Source organism: Typopeltis vanoorti, chromosome 3, assembly GCF_054136105.1.
Source record: "Typopeltis vanoorti isolate ZY-2024b chromosome 3, IOZ_Tvanoo_1.0, whole genome shotgun sequence".
Lineage (NCBI taxonomy): Eukaryota > Metazoa > Arthropoda > Arachnida > Uropygi > Thelyphonidae > Typopeltis > Typopeltis vanoorti.
This window is the reverse complement of record NC_143551.1, coordinates 159,631,617-159,647,659: the sequence shown is the minus strand read 5'-3', so window position 1 is coordinate 159,647,659 and position 16,043 is coordinate 159,631,617. Positions and strand designations below refer to the sequence as shown.

Sequence of the window (16,043 nt, the reverse complement as noted above, 5' to 3'; positions counted from 1 at the left end):
GGTTTTTTGGCACAGAAAACCGATCTCAAAACTAGTTAAAAGGGCACAGAGTTTCTCATATTAAAAATAAGCTGCATTTTTGAAGATGCCAGTAAATGTAAATTAGGATTATAAACTTTCTATTTGATATTTCATGATATTTCGTGGTTTATGAAAATGTAACTTGCAATAAGTAAGAAATGTTCATTTCTGAACTGATCCAAACTACATCGTATGTTGGAAATAAATGCTTATATCAAAAGGAATAACAAATCATAAAAATTGTCTCATTTAGGATGCTTCCTTTCAAAATTTAGGTGTTCCATCATTAGCTGAAACTGTGTAGAATCTGTAATGAAGGGTAAGGGATTCATTCAACAACACTGTCTTCCAGCATGACACTCTGACATCCCCCCCCTCCCTTTCTATGTGCAAGAATCTGTTACAGGTACAGATGATGTACGACTACCACACGTTAACATTGAAATGTTCCCTAACGTATAACAGAGAGCGGTGGATTTGAAGGATAGGAATGCATAAATCACAATTCCTCTTCTATGACGACCAATCCTTTGACACCCTTTACATATGATTTGGGCTGATGCATGACAGAGCGCTATTCCAGCAATGGGACCGATATATTCACGAAACATTTCTCACTGGTCTGTAGGGATAAACAGCAATTGCTTTGATCGTCGTTTTATGGATTTCCTCGTCGTTCGCTTGTACTGTTTCTGTACACAACCTAAACAGTAGAATGGGTTTAAGTGATCTCGTGCCCGAGTGCAACATCCAGATTCAGCGGTAGTTTAATATTCTACTGATGTGCCTGTAGGTCATCATTAATGTAACCGAGTTTGTAGCAATGAATATAAACAGTGCCTTTATTGACACAAACTATTTCGAACAGTGTGAGAAAACTGTGTAATAAACCTTACGAGCCAACTCTACACGTTGGTGAAGAAGACAAAAATATCCTCTTCTGAAAAAAATTGCCTTGTTGGAATGCTTGCTTCAGAGACGTGACAACAACTGACTTACACTGCGCCACCAATAATGTAGGTGGCGTCTCTCTTGGTGTGTTCCACATGGACTGCAGACACGGGTATTAATCAAAAACTAATCTGATGCAGGCAAAAAGATTGACAACAAGTCCCGTTCTGTCCCTTAATTAAAGTTGGCTAACGGATACAAGTTAGGAACACAAAGCATAAAGTAATTATTAAAATCTTCTCGCAAAACCTCTCGTAAAGATTAATATCAAATAAAAAGGACATGACAAGAGAAAAAATGCGAGTTAACAAGAAAAACGGAATTAAAAAATAAAAAGTAACATTGCCACGAAGCAAAAAGTAGACGCTAAATAAAAAAAAGCTTCTTAATTTTAATTAAAGAAGCGTTTGGAAGAAACAACGATTTCTTTTCTGTCGTCCTGGAAGCGAATCTTTTTTCTGTGTCCTTCTGACAATTCTGATGTTGCACAAAATCAAAAACGATGGCCTTATTAAGGACAAACAGAAAACAGAAATAGCAATTCAGTTGATAGATCGACTGCTATTGATTTTGCCAATGAAATTATCATAATATGGAACCTTGTAGTTTTAGTAAGTGTTACATGCACGCGTATTGGTTTGATGCATAAACATTGGTTCAAACCTCTCCTTTAAACAAGCATTTTATTTCAGATTACTGTTAGATTCTACTCGTTGTAATATATTACAGAAAATTGTAATTTCTTTTGTGTACAGCTTTATTATTCCATGCAATAAGAAAAAAAATTGAAAATAAAAACAAAAATTTTGACCTGAATATCATTAGAATGTGGATAACTACGTCGGTGATTTTCGCAAAGTAAAGAACCGTGTGTTAAGATTCTAAGCAGAAAGGTAAAAAAAAAGTTTGTTGCAAACGAAAGCAAGACCCTCGTATTCTACACTAAAGAAAGCTTTTCTTTCTTTCTTTTTTTCGGTATAAAGCTGAATAAGAGAAAGTTTGAATGGCTTTTCAAAATGAGCATCTGAAGTGGCTCTGCTCTCTTTTTATCTGCTACCGTAAAGATGTCAGTATGAAAAAAACATGCAGCTAGATCATTCCCATCTTTTCGTGGTTCGTTGACCGAGAGCGTAACTGGGGAAAATGTGCGTCTGTATTTCTGGTGCGGTGGAAATATTGGGAATATTGGTTGGTTGAAACACATAAGGGAAAGTCGGTCATAAAAATATGGGCTACAGCACAACACAGATGAATGATTTCTCTCTCTCTCTCTCTTGCTCTTGTATGTATGTGTGTGTGTGTGTTAGAGCGAAAATGTGGATCGCACATGATTGCTGCGAGTGTTCTCTCAGACACAAAACATCCTTGTGAGACATGTTAATTTTCTGGCTATAAGATATTAGTGAGGTGACCTAGAAGAAGTAGCCATTCAGTCTACATTGAGAGTGAAAGAGAAATTATGAACTTTCCACTTCATTTAGTATGGTGAAGCAGGGTGCACTCTTGCGGATAAAAGTAAGGATGGAAATGGAATTGATAAGCTTCAAGAGGAAAAGTTTACACTGAATGTATTGGCTGCTTACAAGTGATTCTTATTGTTACAGTTCAATGAATTATGCTTTAATTAAATTTCTCTGGGCCTACAGAATTGAACTCTGTGATCTTAGATATAGAAAAAGAAAAGGTGGACTATTCTAATTTATAGAAATGACTATGGTATTTGGCAGAATAAAAATTTGATGTGCCTCTAGCCCCTTCAATGTCATCTCTACCATCCCTGTATCTCTGCTACCTGCAAGTCTTCATTAATATAACCATAATATAGCACATTATATATATTTATTTATTTTTATTTTTATATTTTACACAATCAGAAATCCTTCTCTAGAGACCAAACATGAAACATTTCCCAAGCGGCTTAGGACTTTTAATAAGCAGTAACGTGCTCTCACACCCGGCGATGAATATCATCTCTCCTCATTGATATTAATGATAGTTTTTCCCTGTTCTCATCTCTATTGATATGCATTATTCATATTTCTATGTCCTATAAGTAGATCGTAAAAAATGAAAATGGTGAAATAAAGCCATGTTTCCTTGTACAATTCTTTAGTTTTTTTTAAGTTAATAAATAAAAACGTTTGTGCCTATATTGGTTTCCATGTAACTATTAATTAGTAATTAATATATCAAATAAGAGTGACCCGGATGTAATTACACTATCTTGATCAGAAGACTAAACTAAATAAAGATAACTAGCTGCTTATTGATCGAAGTGCATCAACAGGCTAATAGTTTATTAAATTCGGTTTAATATTTCAATAACAGTGGAAAAGACCGACTTCTGCTTTAGGCTGTTCAGAAGGGTAAACTGGATAGAGCGGTTTGGTCCTCTTCCAAATATCATTGACTAGCGACTGAATACATGCCAGTGCATCACTTCCACTGTGTGTCTTAAGGGAGGGATAAAGTTTGATTTAAAACCTTCTTGCTTCAACGTTTTACACTGGCTAACCATGAAAGTAATCCACAAGACGTGCCACATACATATCTTAACATATGCACGATGGCATCTCTTCAATAGGGCTGTAAATAAACTCCGCATGGCTAGTTTGTTATAAAAAAACGGAATTTCCTTTAGCCTTATGAAATGCAGAGTCTTAAAAAAAACTTGACTGATTCATATTTTACTAAAAGTTCATAAAGAAAGAAGAAAGAATTTATAAAATGCTGCATAAACAACAAAAAATTCGCACAAAGAATTTGAAAAAGACTTTTTAATATTACAGGATTGGTAAAATCATTACTAGCTTCATGGTCACATGTTTTTAATATTGATGGGGTGTTAAGAACTGTCGAAACTGCTGACAAAAGAATTTTATTTGGAATTTCCATTAGAGAGAAGAACGCCTTTCTCCGGAAGTGTTTCTTGGTAAATAATGAACCAGCTGAGGAAACTTGGACTGCAGTTTACTGTACAATGAATAGATAAATGACTTTCAGATAGAATTCGTGTGTGTTTGCAGTCTAGATGTAAACTTAAATAACAGATATTGACTATTGGTTAATGGTTTACTGCTAAATGTGTTTGTAACTTACTTTCCTTACGATTGGTTTTCAATAGATGAAATATGGGTGACAACAGTGAATGAAATGTCGATGCAAAAGTAAATAATGAGAGAAAAAAGAAGAAAAGATACTCATAAAACGAACTTCTATTCGATAGGAACAAAAACTATTTGCAAGATCAATCGGATACCCAGAGAAAGTCAAACTTCACGTCATTAACATGAATGATTTTAATCTGGAAACATCAGAGTCGTTCAGGTCGGCATCATTAGCCGTCGGTGGTCGCAAATGATAACCTGACATGATTTTCGAATAGCTTTCATTTAAAAACCAACAAAAATTTATGTTGTGATTTATTAAAATGTTATAAATAACATTATATGTGCATATATTTAGGTTTCTTTTTTTATCTCTGATAATTATATTTGACTAAATGGTTTTATTTCTGTCACATCATGGTTGAAATTTTCCTTCGGATTGAGAAAATTTTATTTTGATTTATTCGACAGTTTGCTTTAAACTTTTAAATTAAACTTCCTGGCAAAATTTTAATCAAAAACGTTTTTGCATATAATTTAAATTTCATTTATATTTGATGACATTCTAATGATGAAAATTCAATTTTATTTAAAAAAACTGAAAAATGAAAACATTTTAATGTGATATTATTAATTTTCTTTTTAAGGTTCTTTTGGCATAAAATTAAGAACGGTAACTGTAGAGGACGAAATCCAAGGTATGATTAATCTTTACTTTTTTTTTCGATTTGATATTAATAGTTTTTGATAATTATAAAGAAATGAGTTATTATTTAACATATACATTATTTAACATCAATTCATAAGACTATTCGCAAATAATTTGGAAATTAGAAGAACCTATGGATTTGAGAAAGAAGATGACGAACTAATGTCATCATTATTATTTGTTTCATTCATTTGATTTTGGTACATTTATGTTGAAATAAATTTAACAGCCTTTTGGCATCTCTTCTGCCAGAAAATCATATCTGATTAACGCACTGACTTAAAAGTTTTCTTTTGGAATGCTGAAATAGCTCTTTGTTGTTTTAGCAAGATCTTAAAACTGTCTTAGTTGTGGTTATGGCTTGTTGCGAAATTAAATATCTGAGCTACTTCTTAGAAACCCAGTATTTCAACAATATTATAAATTTTCTCGTTTCCTGAAACAACAATTACATTTATCATTGTTAGTAACCAGCTTTGTCTCGAGCTGTGCCACACGTGGTATGAAACTGATATTATCAATTTCAGGGACGGAAGAAATTTAATTTATCATTATTTTGTACCGACGTCTTAGTAGAACCTCATGACACGTGATATGAAAGTGGCTTCCGTTCTATTGGAAGTAAATTACATTTTTCTGTTTTCTGATATTGTTCGTGTAGATTTTTTTTGGCCGTTCATGACAAGGGTTGTATGTTTGCAATAACCGTTGTCAATGAGGTAGTCTGCTTATTTAGCAAAAATATGACTAGAATTACTTTCTGGCTATGAATAAGAATATTATTATATAACCTAGCTTATTTGTGATTAATTCTGTTCTTATTTACTACATAAATTGCAGTTTTTCCTGAATATCAAGCAGTTGTTGGTGGAAAAGCTGAACTTCCTTGCAATATCACTCAACCACCTACTCATGAAGATAAAGTTTCACTTATTTTATGGTACAAAGAAGATTCCAGAGCTCCGATCTACAGTGTAGATGCAAGAAATAGTCCACTAGAAAAAGCCAAGCATTTTCCAGGAACTACACTGGGATCTCGAGCTGCCTTTGAGACGATACACAAGCCAACCGTGTTACGGATAGAACCAATACAAGAGAAAGATGCGGGTATTTACAGATGTCGAGTAGATTACCGCTGGGCAAGGACTCATATTAATAACCTGATTCTTAGTGTTGTTGGTACGTATTTTCTCAATATATATTCGTTTTTTGCTGACAATAAACTATGCTTAGGTTTACAAGATTCGTGTACATACGTTTTATGCAAGCACAGTCAAATTTTCAATAAATAAATACAAACTTATTTATTTTTGAAATGAATAGTTTTAAAATACATAATTTCTAAAATATAAAGAATGGAATTTCAAATAATATTCCTCGCATAAACGCTACTGATTTGATTACTGCGTGAGCAGTTTTAATTTCAAAACTTTATTTAAAAAATAAAAAAATGATGAAAAAATACAGCAATATAGAATCTAATCTTCCTGATGAAGAACGATTGATTACAAATGTTGGTTAAATGTCCCGTACTTCTCCAGAAAGGTAATTTTTTTGCTATTTTCCATATATTTTACTACTTAACTGTTTTGCTTCAGTAACTCTGTGTACAAGTTTGTATTTTAATTTTCAGCACTTTAAAATATTTTGATAACTTGTCTATGCATAAATTTCTATATATATATATTTAAAACTATAGTTTCTAAGGGCTCGCCTTATAGCTTGCAAAATAGTATAATTTTCATTAATGTATATGCTTATGAATCTAAAACTGTATTCTTATGATAAAAGAGAAAGTGTTAGTTTTGTTTTAAAATAAGAGTATACAAAAAAATGTCGAATTTCAGTATTCAAATAGTCGAATTTCTTAAAATAAGGAACATCGGAACATTATAGAACTCAAGACTCGCAAGTGGATAACGCAATATCATAATCCCTAGACATCCCAATTAAGTTATAATCGACTTGCAAAGTGAACACATTTGCGTTTTTCCTGGTTTGGAAGAATGAATACTGTGAGGGAGGGAGGGTGTTCTAAGCCCACTGCGACATGGTGGTCTGTGATTGTGTTTAGATGTAAGATGATTGTAATCGCCCAGTATGATATGTTACCCTACTTCTTAAAGGTCTGAAGTGACTTACAAAAGCACCTCGTTTGGTCTGTGGAGCACGAAGGGGTTATCTGACATATAACTGATCGACGGTACTCATATGCTTGCCTGAAAGAAAACTCGGCCATCTTCATGCATGATGACATGAAGATGGCAGAGTATCTCGAACGAAAGCGAGACGAAAACGTTTTCACGAATTCATGAAGTTTGTTTTTTATATATAAATATATATACATCCGAACAATCTAGATTAAGGACGCATAATTATTTTATCACGTTAAAACTTTCTATGATACTTAAACGTTTTATCAGCATACAGTTTTTATCGCATATTCAAAATAATTTTCAGGTGATTAATCTATCTAATCAAATCTGTGCTTCTGTGATGGCCAGTAGTAACAGAAGCTGCTTGGGAGACGACTGATGGAATACTTTGTCAGAAATTTATTATTGATAGGGCACTGATCAAATAAGGTAATCACCGTCCAAACACTACCTAAATATATTTCTTCATTCCTCCGCTGGTTATTTCATCGTAACTTAGCCAGTTAACTCTTTATTCATTATAGTAAATGACAAGTTATTTATTAGTGACGTGAATTGAGTCCCGGTGATGGAGAATGATGCCCATAAGCACCATATTGACACTGCTGTTTAGTCAATCATGAAGTGTGATGAGATGGGCGACGATTACTGAAATAAAGTAAATTTTATTAGTCTGTTAGAAGCCGTTCTTCAAGCCATTAATTGGGCTTACTTTAAGAAAATCAGCCCCCTCCCAGACTGAGTCTACTGCAACTGCAAATTAATTCTCTCTCTCTATTATATTATACGCAAATTACTAGTTTGTAATATTTCATATGATCGAAGGTACACAGAACCACAGAGATAGGACAGTTTTTGACCCACCCAGTTTTTTTTGTCACGCGTTACTTTTAGCGATGACTAATAAATAATAAAATTATTTGGATATCAAAAATGTATAATATATAAACGCCAAAATAAAGTCAATGAATAACATATTGTTACAATGAAATTTTACGTTTAGCTTTGAAGATAAATGAACACCAAAAGTAACTGAACATAAGAAAATATTCTGGACAAATTACGATTTAAATATCATCAGCATAACACTTAAAGATATTCAAATGACATGAACAATCGCGAAGAAAAAAGCAGATAGAGATATTCCAAGACAGTACCGTTTGCTACAAGAGAAGATGAAGAGCATGAATCTGCTGTTCTTGGATAAATTTAAAAACACATTAACTCCTGATAATTTTAAATTTTAATTCATTCTTTCTTTTCTTAAATAATGAATGCATTTCTATAAGAAAAATTATGTATTTAAGGAAATGCATTTCTATAAGAAATTCGTTAGTGTATAACGTCATTGGTGTCGACAAAAAATTCGTATTATGCAATGCCTAGTCATACAACAGCTTTTAATCGCCTTTCTCTTTAATTAAAGAATATTTCTGTTATATAATGTACGGGGAGGAAGCATAATTTCACTTATCCGCATTATATATAATATATAAAATTTTCTTCTGTTAGCACTTCTTTTTATTTCGCTAATACGGCTGTTAGAAGATCAGTATCAAGGGAATAAAGGGAAAAAATAATAAAATAAAATAAAACGAATGCAACCTGGGGGCAAGCTTCACTCACAGAAATATGATTTATGAGACCGTCAACGCGCTAACTATAAAAAAATGAAAAAGGAGAACGTTACGAAGTGACAGAAAAATAATTGTAGCTTTCTATCTTTTCTTTCCTTGTCACTTGTAAATTTTATTTTATATAGCATGCGCATATAAAAAACAGAAAGAAAGAAAAATAAAAAAAGAACTTTTGATTAATAAATAAGAGTCAATAAATATCGTTGCTCTAGAGATATTTATCCAAATTTAGTAAACGACACTTTAAGAGAAAGATATGATTATGATAAATAATAAAATAAAGTGTGCTCGAAAAAAACAAGACTTTTAAGAGATACAATTTTTGAACATCCCATTAAGGACAAAATTTTTTTTGTAAGCATAACATTTGAAATATACCGAAGCATGTATTGTGAGCAGAAGCGTATTTCAAAAACCCCACAATAGTTTTAACTCAGAATGAAGAAAACTGAAAAATGTTTTGAAGTGTATATTGAGAGTTGTTGCAAAAAAGCGATAAACAAAAAAGTTGTATTTTATAAGGAATGGCTCCTGTAAAATCAAAACTTCCCATCCGCTACTGTTCTTAATCTAAAAAATGCAAAACCTCCTGCCACATCATTCACAATCACACCTCATTCGATCAATAGCCACAAAACGATTTATGACAAACAACGGATAGAAAACTGTCTGTTGCTTGTCACAAATAATCAGCGCACTGCATCGAACGTGTTTACCGAATTCTGAACAACGAACTTCACGCTCCTTTAAAATTACATTTATCCAATGAATATGGCAGAAAAATGAACTTCGACAATCACTAGGTGACATTCTCAGAAAATCTATTGAAGCACTAACACGATATGTCACAAATATTACTCAGTTTATTTACTATTAATGCACTATTATTCCTATACTCTGCTGCAAAAAAGTAATGCCTGTTTTTTGTAGTTTAAATTACCAGGAACTGAATAAACTGAAAACATGTCACATTTTATGTTCATTTTACTTTGTATAACAAAATATCAAAAGTAAAATTCTCGCTTAGCTGGGAATGAGCAGCACGCGAAGCTCGTAGGGCAGGAAATCAGTCTATTGAACATCTTTTTGAGAAGAGTATAATTTTTTGACATTCGTGCGGCACAATAATTGTGTTATTCTGATTGCAGATGAACATCTAGGGTGAATTAGATGATAAATAAACCGGAACCTTATCCAGAAATTAAAATCCAAGAAACATTGAAGTTTTTTCAAACCATATCAGGCTTCTAATAAGCTGTGTTATGGTCTCATACTGAGTGATGAAAATGGTCTGCTATCTAATTTTTCTTCGAAGCATCTATTCCATGATGGTATTCGAACCTAAGAGCTGAGGATTGTTGCAATTGGGGACTCTATCCACTCGGCAAATACTTATGAAGACGAATAGTATGCTGAGCCAAATTATCACGTTCAAATAAAATATTATTTCTGGAAATTTTTTATGTTACTCCTCTAAAATTGATATTAATATTTATAAGGAGTACCCCTTTAGAAAGCGTTACTCCTTAGAATGGTACTCCTTAAGAAAATAAGCAAAATTGCCATAAGTATTAATTATCACCTTTATTTTATCAAATTTCTCCTTTATAGACATTTATTGCTATGTATTGCATATTAGCAGATAACACAACATGCTCAATTAGGAAACGTCTGATCCTCCCAATAAAAAAAAAACATCTCATCATATCTTTCTTAAGGCGCTTCTAGGAATGTATAGTGATAACGATGATGTTTATGGTTGGATATTTCCCTCCATTGTTCATTACAGAACTTAATCAGCATGACCAAACTATTAGACAATACTGTTCTCTAGCTGAAAAAAAAAAAGTTAAAATGAGAAATAGAAACATCAAGGAGCTTATGACATAATGAAATGGACCCGAATTTAACTAACATAGATACTTATCAGCATTATCTTTAAAAGGTCTGTTTCTAAAGTTACATGTATCATCACCACACTACTGACAAGATGTTTACGGAATTTGGGATATCTACAACTATGTAGTTCTAGATCTATTCTATTGGAAACGCTAGATTAGCTCTGTAAATGCTGATACAGACATAAAAATAACAATATGAGTTCATAGAATAGAAGTCTGCGTTATGGCTAACAGAATAATACGATGCAAACTTTGTAATCAATTTTTTCCCTTCTGTTTTTCATAATCACGAAACGAGAGCTAGTTCCATCATAGATGAAGTAATCGTGACTCCCAGAGTTCCCTTTATGGTTTGATATTATTGATCATCTTATCATTATGATAACACCATTGCTCTTTATTCTTGAGATGGTTTCCTGAATATCGACTTTAGTTCTCACTCTGTACTGGAGTGCACATGATTCGTTATTTATAACCTACGTCATGTACGACCCGCTCCAGCCTTTATATTTTTAAATAACCCCAATAATACTGAGATTATACAAGAAATGATTGAGTTAAACATTGCTTTCTTGGAATACTAAATGAAGATGGGGGAAATGCTTGTAAAGCGGTTCCTGTGTGTGTGTGTGTGAAGCAAAAAAAAAAAAACTTAGATAAACGTGTTAGCCAACGTATCGTGAAGAAATGAAGGAATAATTCAGGAGAAATTCTAGTTCCTCATCCCTTCTGAATAAAGAATGAATGCAAAGACAAAGAAAACGGAAGACGAATGGCAAAACATCAAAGAAAGATTATTTCTAGTCTAGTTCTGAAATTAACTTGCAAGCAAATTACAGCGAAGTATTTGATTATGAATTGTCTGAAGAAGTTTATTAATCTTGTACTTTTACCAAAAAATGTTGATAAAATAAAATATTTTAAAGAAAGATTAAACATTGTTTTAATGCAATGTACAATGATTAGATTAGTCACAAATTTAAGAACTCTGAATATACTATCGTTATAAATTAAACTTTTCACAGCGCTACATTTAGATCCAATTGATTGTTCAATTGATTGTTCAATCCACATGATTGTTCAACATGCTTCCATTCGCTTAGAAGATTTGATATTGCATTCTGGAAATCAACAGATTGCATTTGTATTACGTCTGGATCTGATCAGTCAGCTTCAATGAATACATTTGTTCGCTATGCAAATAAATAAACGCAGTAATTGGCGAACACCACAGTTCAATTTAGCCGCTATCCTATCCTATCCTCTCTATGTTACTTCATGCGTCACGTTTCTGCAATAACCAAACATCATTACTCGCTTCATTATAAATATGGCGGATGGTTTCGCACAATTATTCATCATTCTATTTAATCGAATGGCTTTTATTTGTTGATATCATTTGGATGCGTATTGCGTTATTTATGAAACTAACTGGTTGAAGTAGGAATGCGAAGGCTTTTTTCTTAAGGCTTATTAACACACACACACACACACGCGCGCGCGCGCATTCAAATACTTCTATAAAATAAAGGATTCCTACGCTGAAAAGTATGCATAGTTGAATTGAGTAACTCTGATATATAATGAAGAAAACAGGCTAAGCGTTAATTTTTTCCTAACTTAGAAATGAAAAACGATACCTTTTCTTAGTTAGGAATAAGGCTTAAATGCATGTTTTTAATTAATTTTTCTATAATGACAACTTTTTAATAAATGCTTTTTGTAAATATGTACTGTTTAAAAAAACATTAACTTTATGTGTGCGAAGGTTTCTGTGGTTCAGTAGTTCGAGAGATAGATTCCAGTATTGAGACCACATGTTTATTAAATACGAACAGGATACGTGAAAAACCAGATACGTTTCGTAAGTCGTCATCATCAGGGGTATTGGTGTATAAAAAAAGTTAAACACAACTAACAAAGATTAAATTCATAGTCCATTACATGTTTCTAACTGTAACATTGAAAAATTGAAACATTCGTTACTGAATGTTTGTTGGAGCATTGTTATTCGTCGTTACGTTCTGTGCTTCTCGTGTGTTATGTCCGAGATGAGGAAGTTAGATTTTTTTTGAATGCCGACCACACTCGGTGTAATATCAAACCTTGGTTTTTGTTGCATTGTGTAGGAATTCTAAGCATTTTTGCGGCTTCCTTGAATTTCCTTGTGAAATAGTTTTTATCAATATATGTCATGATTGTTTTTTCCCCAAAGTACTTTATGGCCAGTGGAAGTTGTGTGGAAAGCTAGGCCTGATTTGTGTTCTCTTCTTTTTTCTACGTCTTTTTTATGTTCTGCCATACGGATTTCTCCTGACCTCCCCGTCTGGCCTACGTAACAAATACCTTCGCATTTGTTATGTAGGCCACAAAACCTTCGCGCCATCCCATAAAAAAAAAAAAACAGGGCTCTATCAAATCTATTGTTCTTGTATCATTTGTTATATAGGCCAGACGGGAAGGTCAGAAGAAATCCGTATCGCAGAACATAAAAAAAGACGTAGAAAAAAGAAGAGAACACAAATCAGGCCATGCTTTCCACACAACTTCCACTGGCCATAAAGTACTTTTTGAAAAAAAGTACTTTATTATATATTGATAAAAACTGTTTCACAAGGAAATTCAAGGAAGCGGCAAAAATGCATAGAATACCTACACAGCGCAACAAAAACCAAGGTTTAATATTACACCAAGTGTGGTCGGCATTCAAAAAAAATCTAACTTCCTCAGATCTCGGACATAACACACGAGAAGCACAGAACGTGACGACGAATAACAATGCTTCAACAAACATTCAGTAACGAATGTTTCAATTTTTCAATGTTACAGTTAGAAACATGTAATCGACTATGAATTTAATCTTTGTTAGTTGTGTTTAATCTTTTTTATACACCAATGCCCCTGATGATGTAAGTCATACGACTAACGAAACTTGTCGGGTTTTTCACATATCCTGTTCGCATTTAATAAACATGTAGTCTCAATACCGGAATCTATCTCTCGGAACATTAACTTTTTTGTAAACGCGCGCGTAATTTAAACTATATTTTTGTTAAAGAGATTATTTTATATTGGTATCATACATCCTGTCAGTGGTCCTAACAGGCACTTAAGCGCCCACGACCTTTCCAAGTACTTTTGGACTACGCAACCTTAACTCGAGGATAAGGTGGTTAGCCCTATGCCTTCCGTGTGTCGTATGTCTGTAGATGCATGTGTTCACGGGGCTGGTTTGTCCGTTCTGGGGGACGAAAAACCGGAGTTTTCAGGTGAAAAAACTCCCTGCTCCGTATGAGACAGGTTAACTCACCATCCATCGAAAGAGACCAGATAAAGGTTTTTCACGTCACTGATGGGAATGGAATCGAACCCACGTCTTTCTGACTAAAGGGCTTAGTCTATACTGACTGAGCTAAGGAGGTTCGTATCATATATCTAACTGCAAACATGGGGCGGAAATATCCATGTTTGCAGTTATATCATTGCTTATTGCTACATAGCTAAAATAAATACTTTTTTTTTAAAGTTTGAGAGTTATTGAAATTTCAGATTACATGACAATATATATAAGATAATATATTTTAAATATATTGGAAATATATCTAAATATACAAATAAACATACATTTTTCTTACGGAATATCCTAAGAAGATAAAAAACCGCTTTACCAAGATGCAGCTTTCCATAAAGTGGATACTATGCAATGTTCGTATTTTCTTTCTCAAAAACTTCAAAAAAGGGATATATTTTGTGATCGTCATAAAAATGCAGAAAGTTTAGTCCCACACGCATGGCATACCACAAACGAAATGTTAAATGTTCTAGCTACAAGAGTAAACAAATTTTGAAATGATAAATATCCAGCGGTGTTAGTATCACGAGATTCGAACTGTGCTTAGTTATGAGATGAATTTCATCTTCCGGTGTGATAGAAGCATCCCGTTTATTAGAGGCCCAGAGTGGCTTGGAAATAAGTTCCGTTTGGTGTCTAGAGATTATGTACAAAATAAGCAAAAACAACATAAGAATAAAAATGAAAAAATAATAAACATTTCTTTCGAAATCACATTAAAAATTAAACATATAAAACAGTCTAAAGTATTTTAATGGTTAATGCGATATAAAAGATATTTAAAATGAAATGAAACTAATAAACTGAATATTTTATATTGCAGCTGCCTTCAGATACCTTCCCCGCAGCTCTGAGATTTTAGCGATGAATAAAGCCCGATAAAAAATAATGAATTTAATATTTATTCATGAAACACGAAATGCATATCCAGTTTTGAAAGCTCACCAGATACGTATTACATTATTAACAACTTATGTGAATGATTAATTTTTCATGAACTGTTTGTGGTATCTTATGACATAGTTTTCCATAAATAATTCTGGTTATTTTCTTTTGAAATCATGAAAGGCATATACATGCACAGTATTAAATACATTACGAATATTCCTACGTAACGTTTTAAAAATTTAACCATAATCAAGATTTCACTTTCATAAAACGTATCATATTGGTATAAGTAAATAATTAAATACATTACAGCATCAGTGTAGCTTACATTAAACGGACACAATTTTTTTAGTTTAGAAAATTTTTTTCCATGGGTGTATTTCAAAATAATGATTTAGGTATTTGTATATAACGTAAAAAACTAGTTCCATTTGCTGATTTACTAAAGGTAGTATCATGTTGCGCTTCCATAACAGCAAGTGTTTGATAGTGGATTTAATTAGTGGCTGTTTCTGTTGTCAACAGAATGCATTCGTAGCATAGTCCGAGGGATGATGCCACATTTCATTCTGTATTGGGAAAAGAACCAGGTTCGATTTTTATTGCTGAGGTGAGGAGTAATATATCTTCTGAATAAAACAGATCTTTCACCCGAAAGTGAGTGAGTAACAGGGCATTTCCTCCTGGACAACTCGCATATGTCATCCTGAAAACAAACAATCCTCACCTTAAGAATATCATTGAAGTCATAAAAGAATGTCGTAGAATGCAATCCATACAGTTGGCCTGAATGCAAAGTGTTCGATAGACTTAGAATAAGAATAGAGAACGTTGATATATATGTGCTCGTAGGTAAGAAAATGGTTTTCGTTGTCCTCTTGTACAATCACAGTCCTGCTAAATAGAGGCGAGAAATGGCTACAAAAATCCATCTTTGAAACTAAGATAAATTTTTTTATTAGCAGACTTATTTCTGTTGTTACTTACGTCATGTCAAATGTATTAAATGCATGTATTATAGAGTTAAGGGTAAAGGTAAATGTTAACCTGTCTACTGAGTCATCCTGTCTTTAACTGAATCAATTAATAAATGTCCTTCATTTTTCGATGTTCTTTAAATATGAAGTCAATAAATTTTTATTTTCACTATTTTTACTATTTTCAGGGAGCATTAGCTGCTTGATTGCCTGTTCCGTTTTTCTTTCGACAATTTGCGTTATTTTTCTTTTATTTATCTTTCTGAATAAACCCATAGTTAAAATAACGGGTTCTGAAGTATACTTTTACGTTGGAAATATCGTAACTGACTCCCATCTTCATA

At 32.9% G+C, this 16,043-nt stretch overlaps 1 protein-coding gene across 3 annotated transcripts in view; it reads left to right on the top strand.

Moving 5' to 3' along the window:
• Positions 1 to 16,043, top strand: part of LOC150108703 (protein turtle homolog B-like) — a 213,518-nt gene that overhangs the window by 130,130 nt on the left and 67,345 nt on the right. For all 3 annotated transcript variants that reach the window (XM_090416171.1, XM_090416172.1, XM_090416169.1), the window contains 2 exons: positions 4,727 to 4,777; positions 5,629 to 5,967. In XM_090416171.1, the coding sequence (XP_090272297.1) occupies positions 4,727 to 4,777; positions 5,629 to 5,967 (390 nt within the window). The remainder of the gene's footprint in view (positions 1 to 4,726; positions 4,778 to 5,628; positions 5,968 to 16,043) is intronic.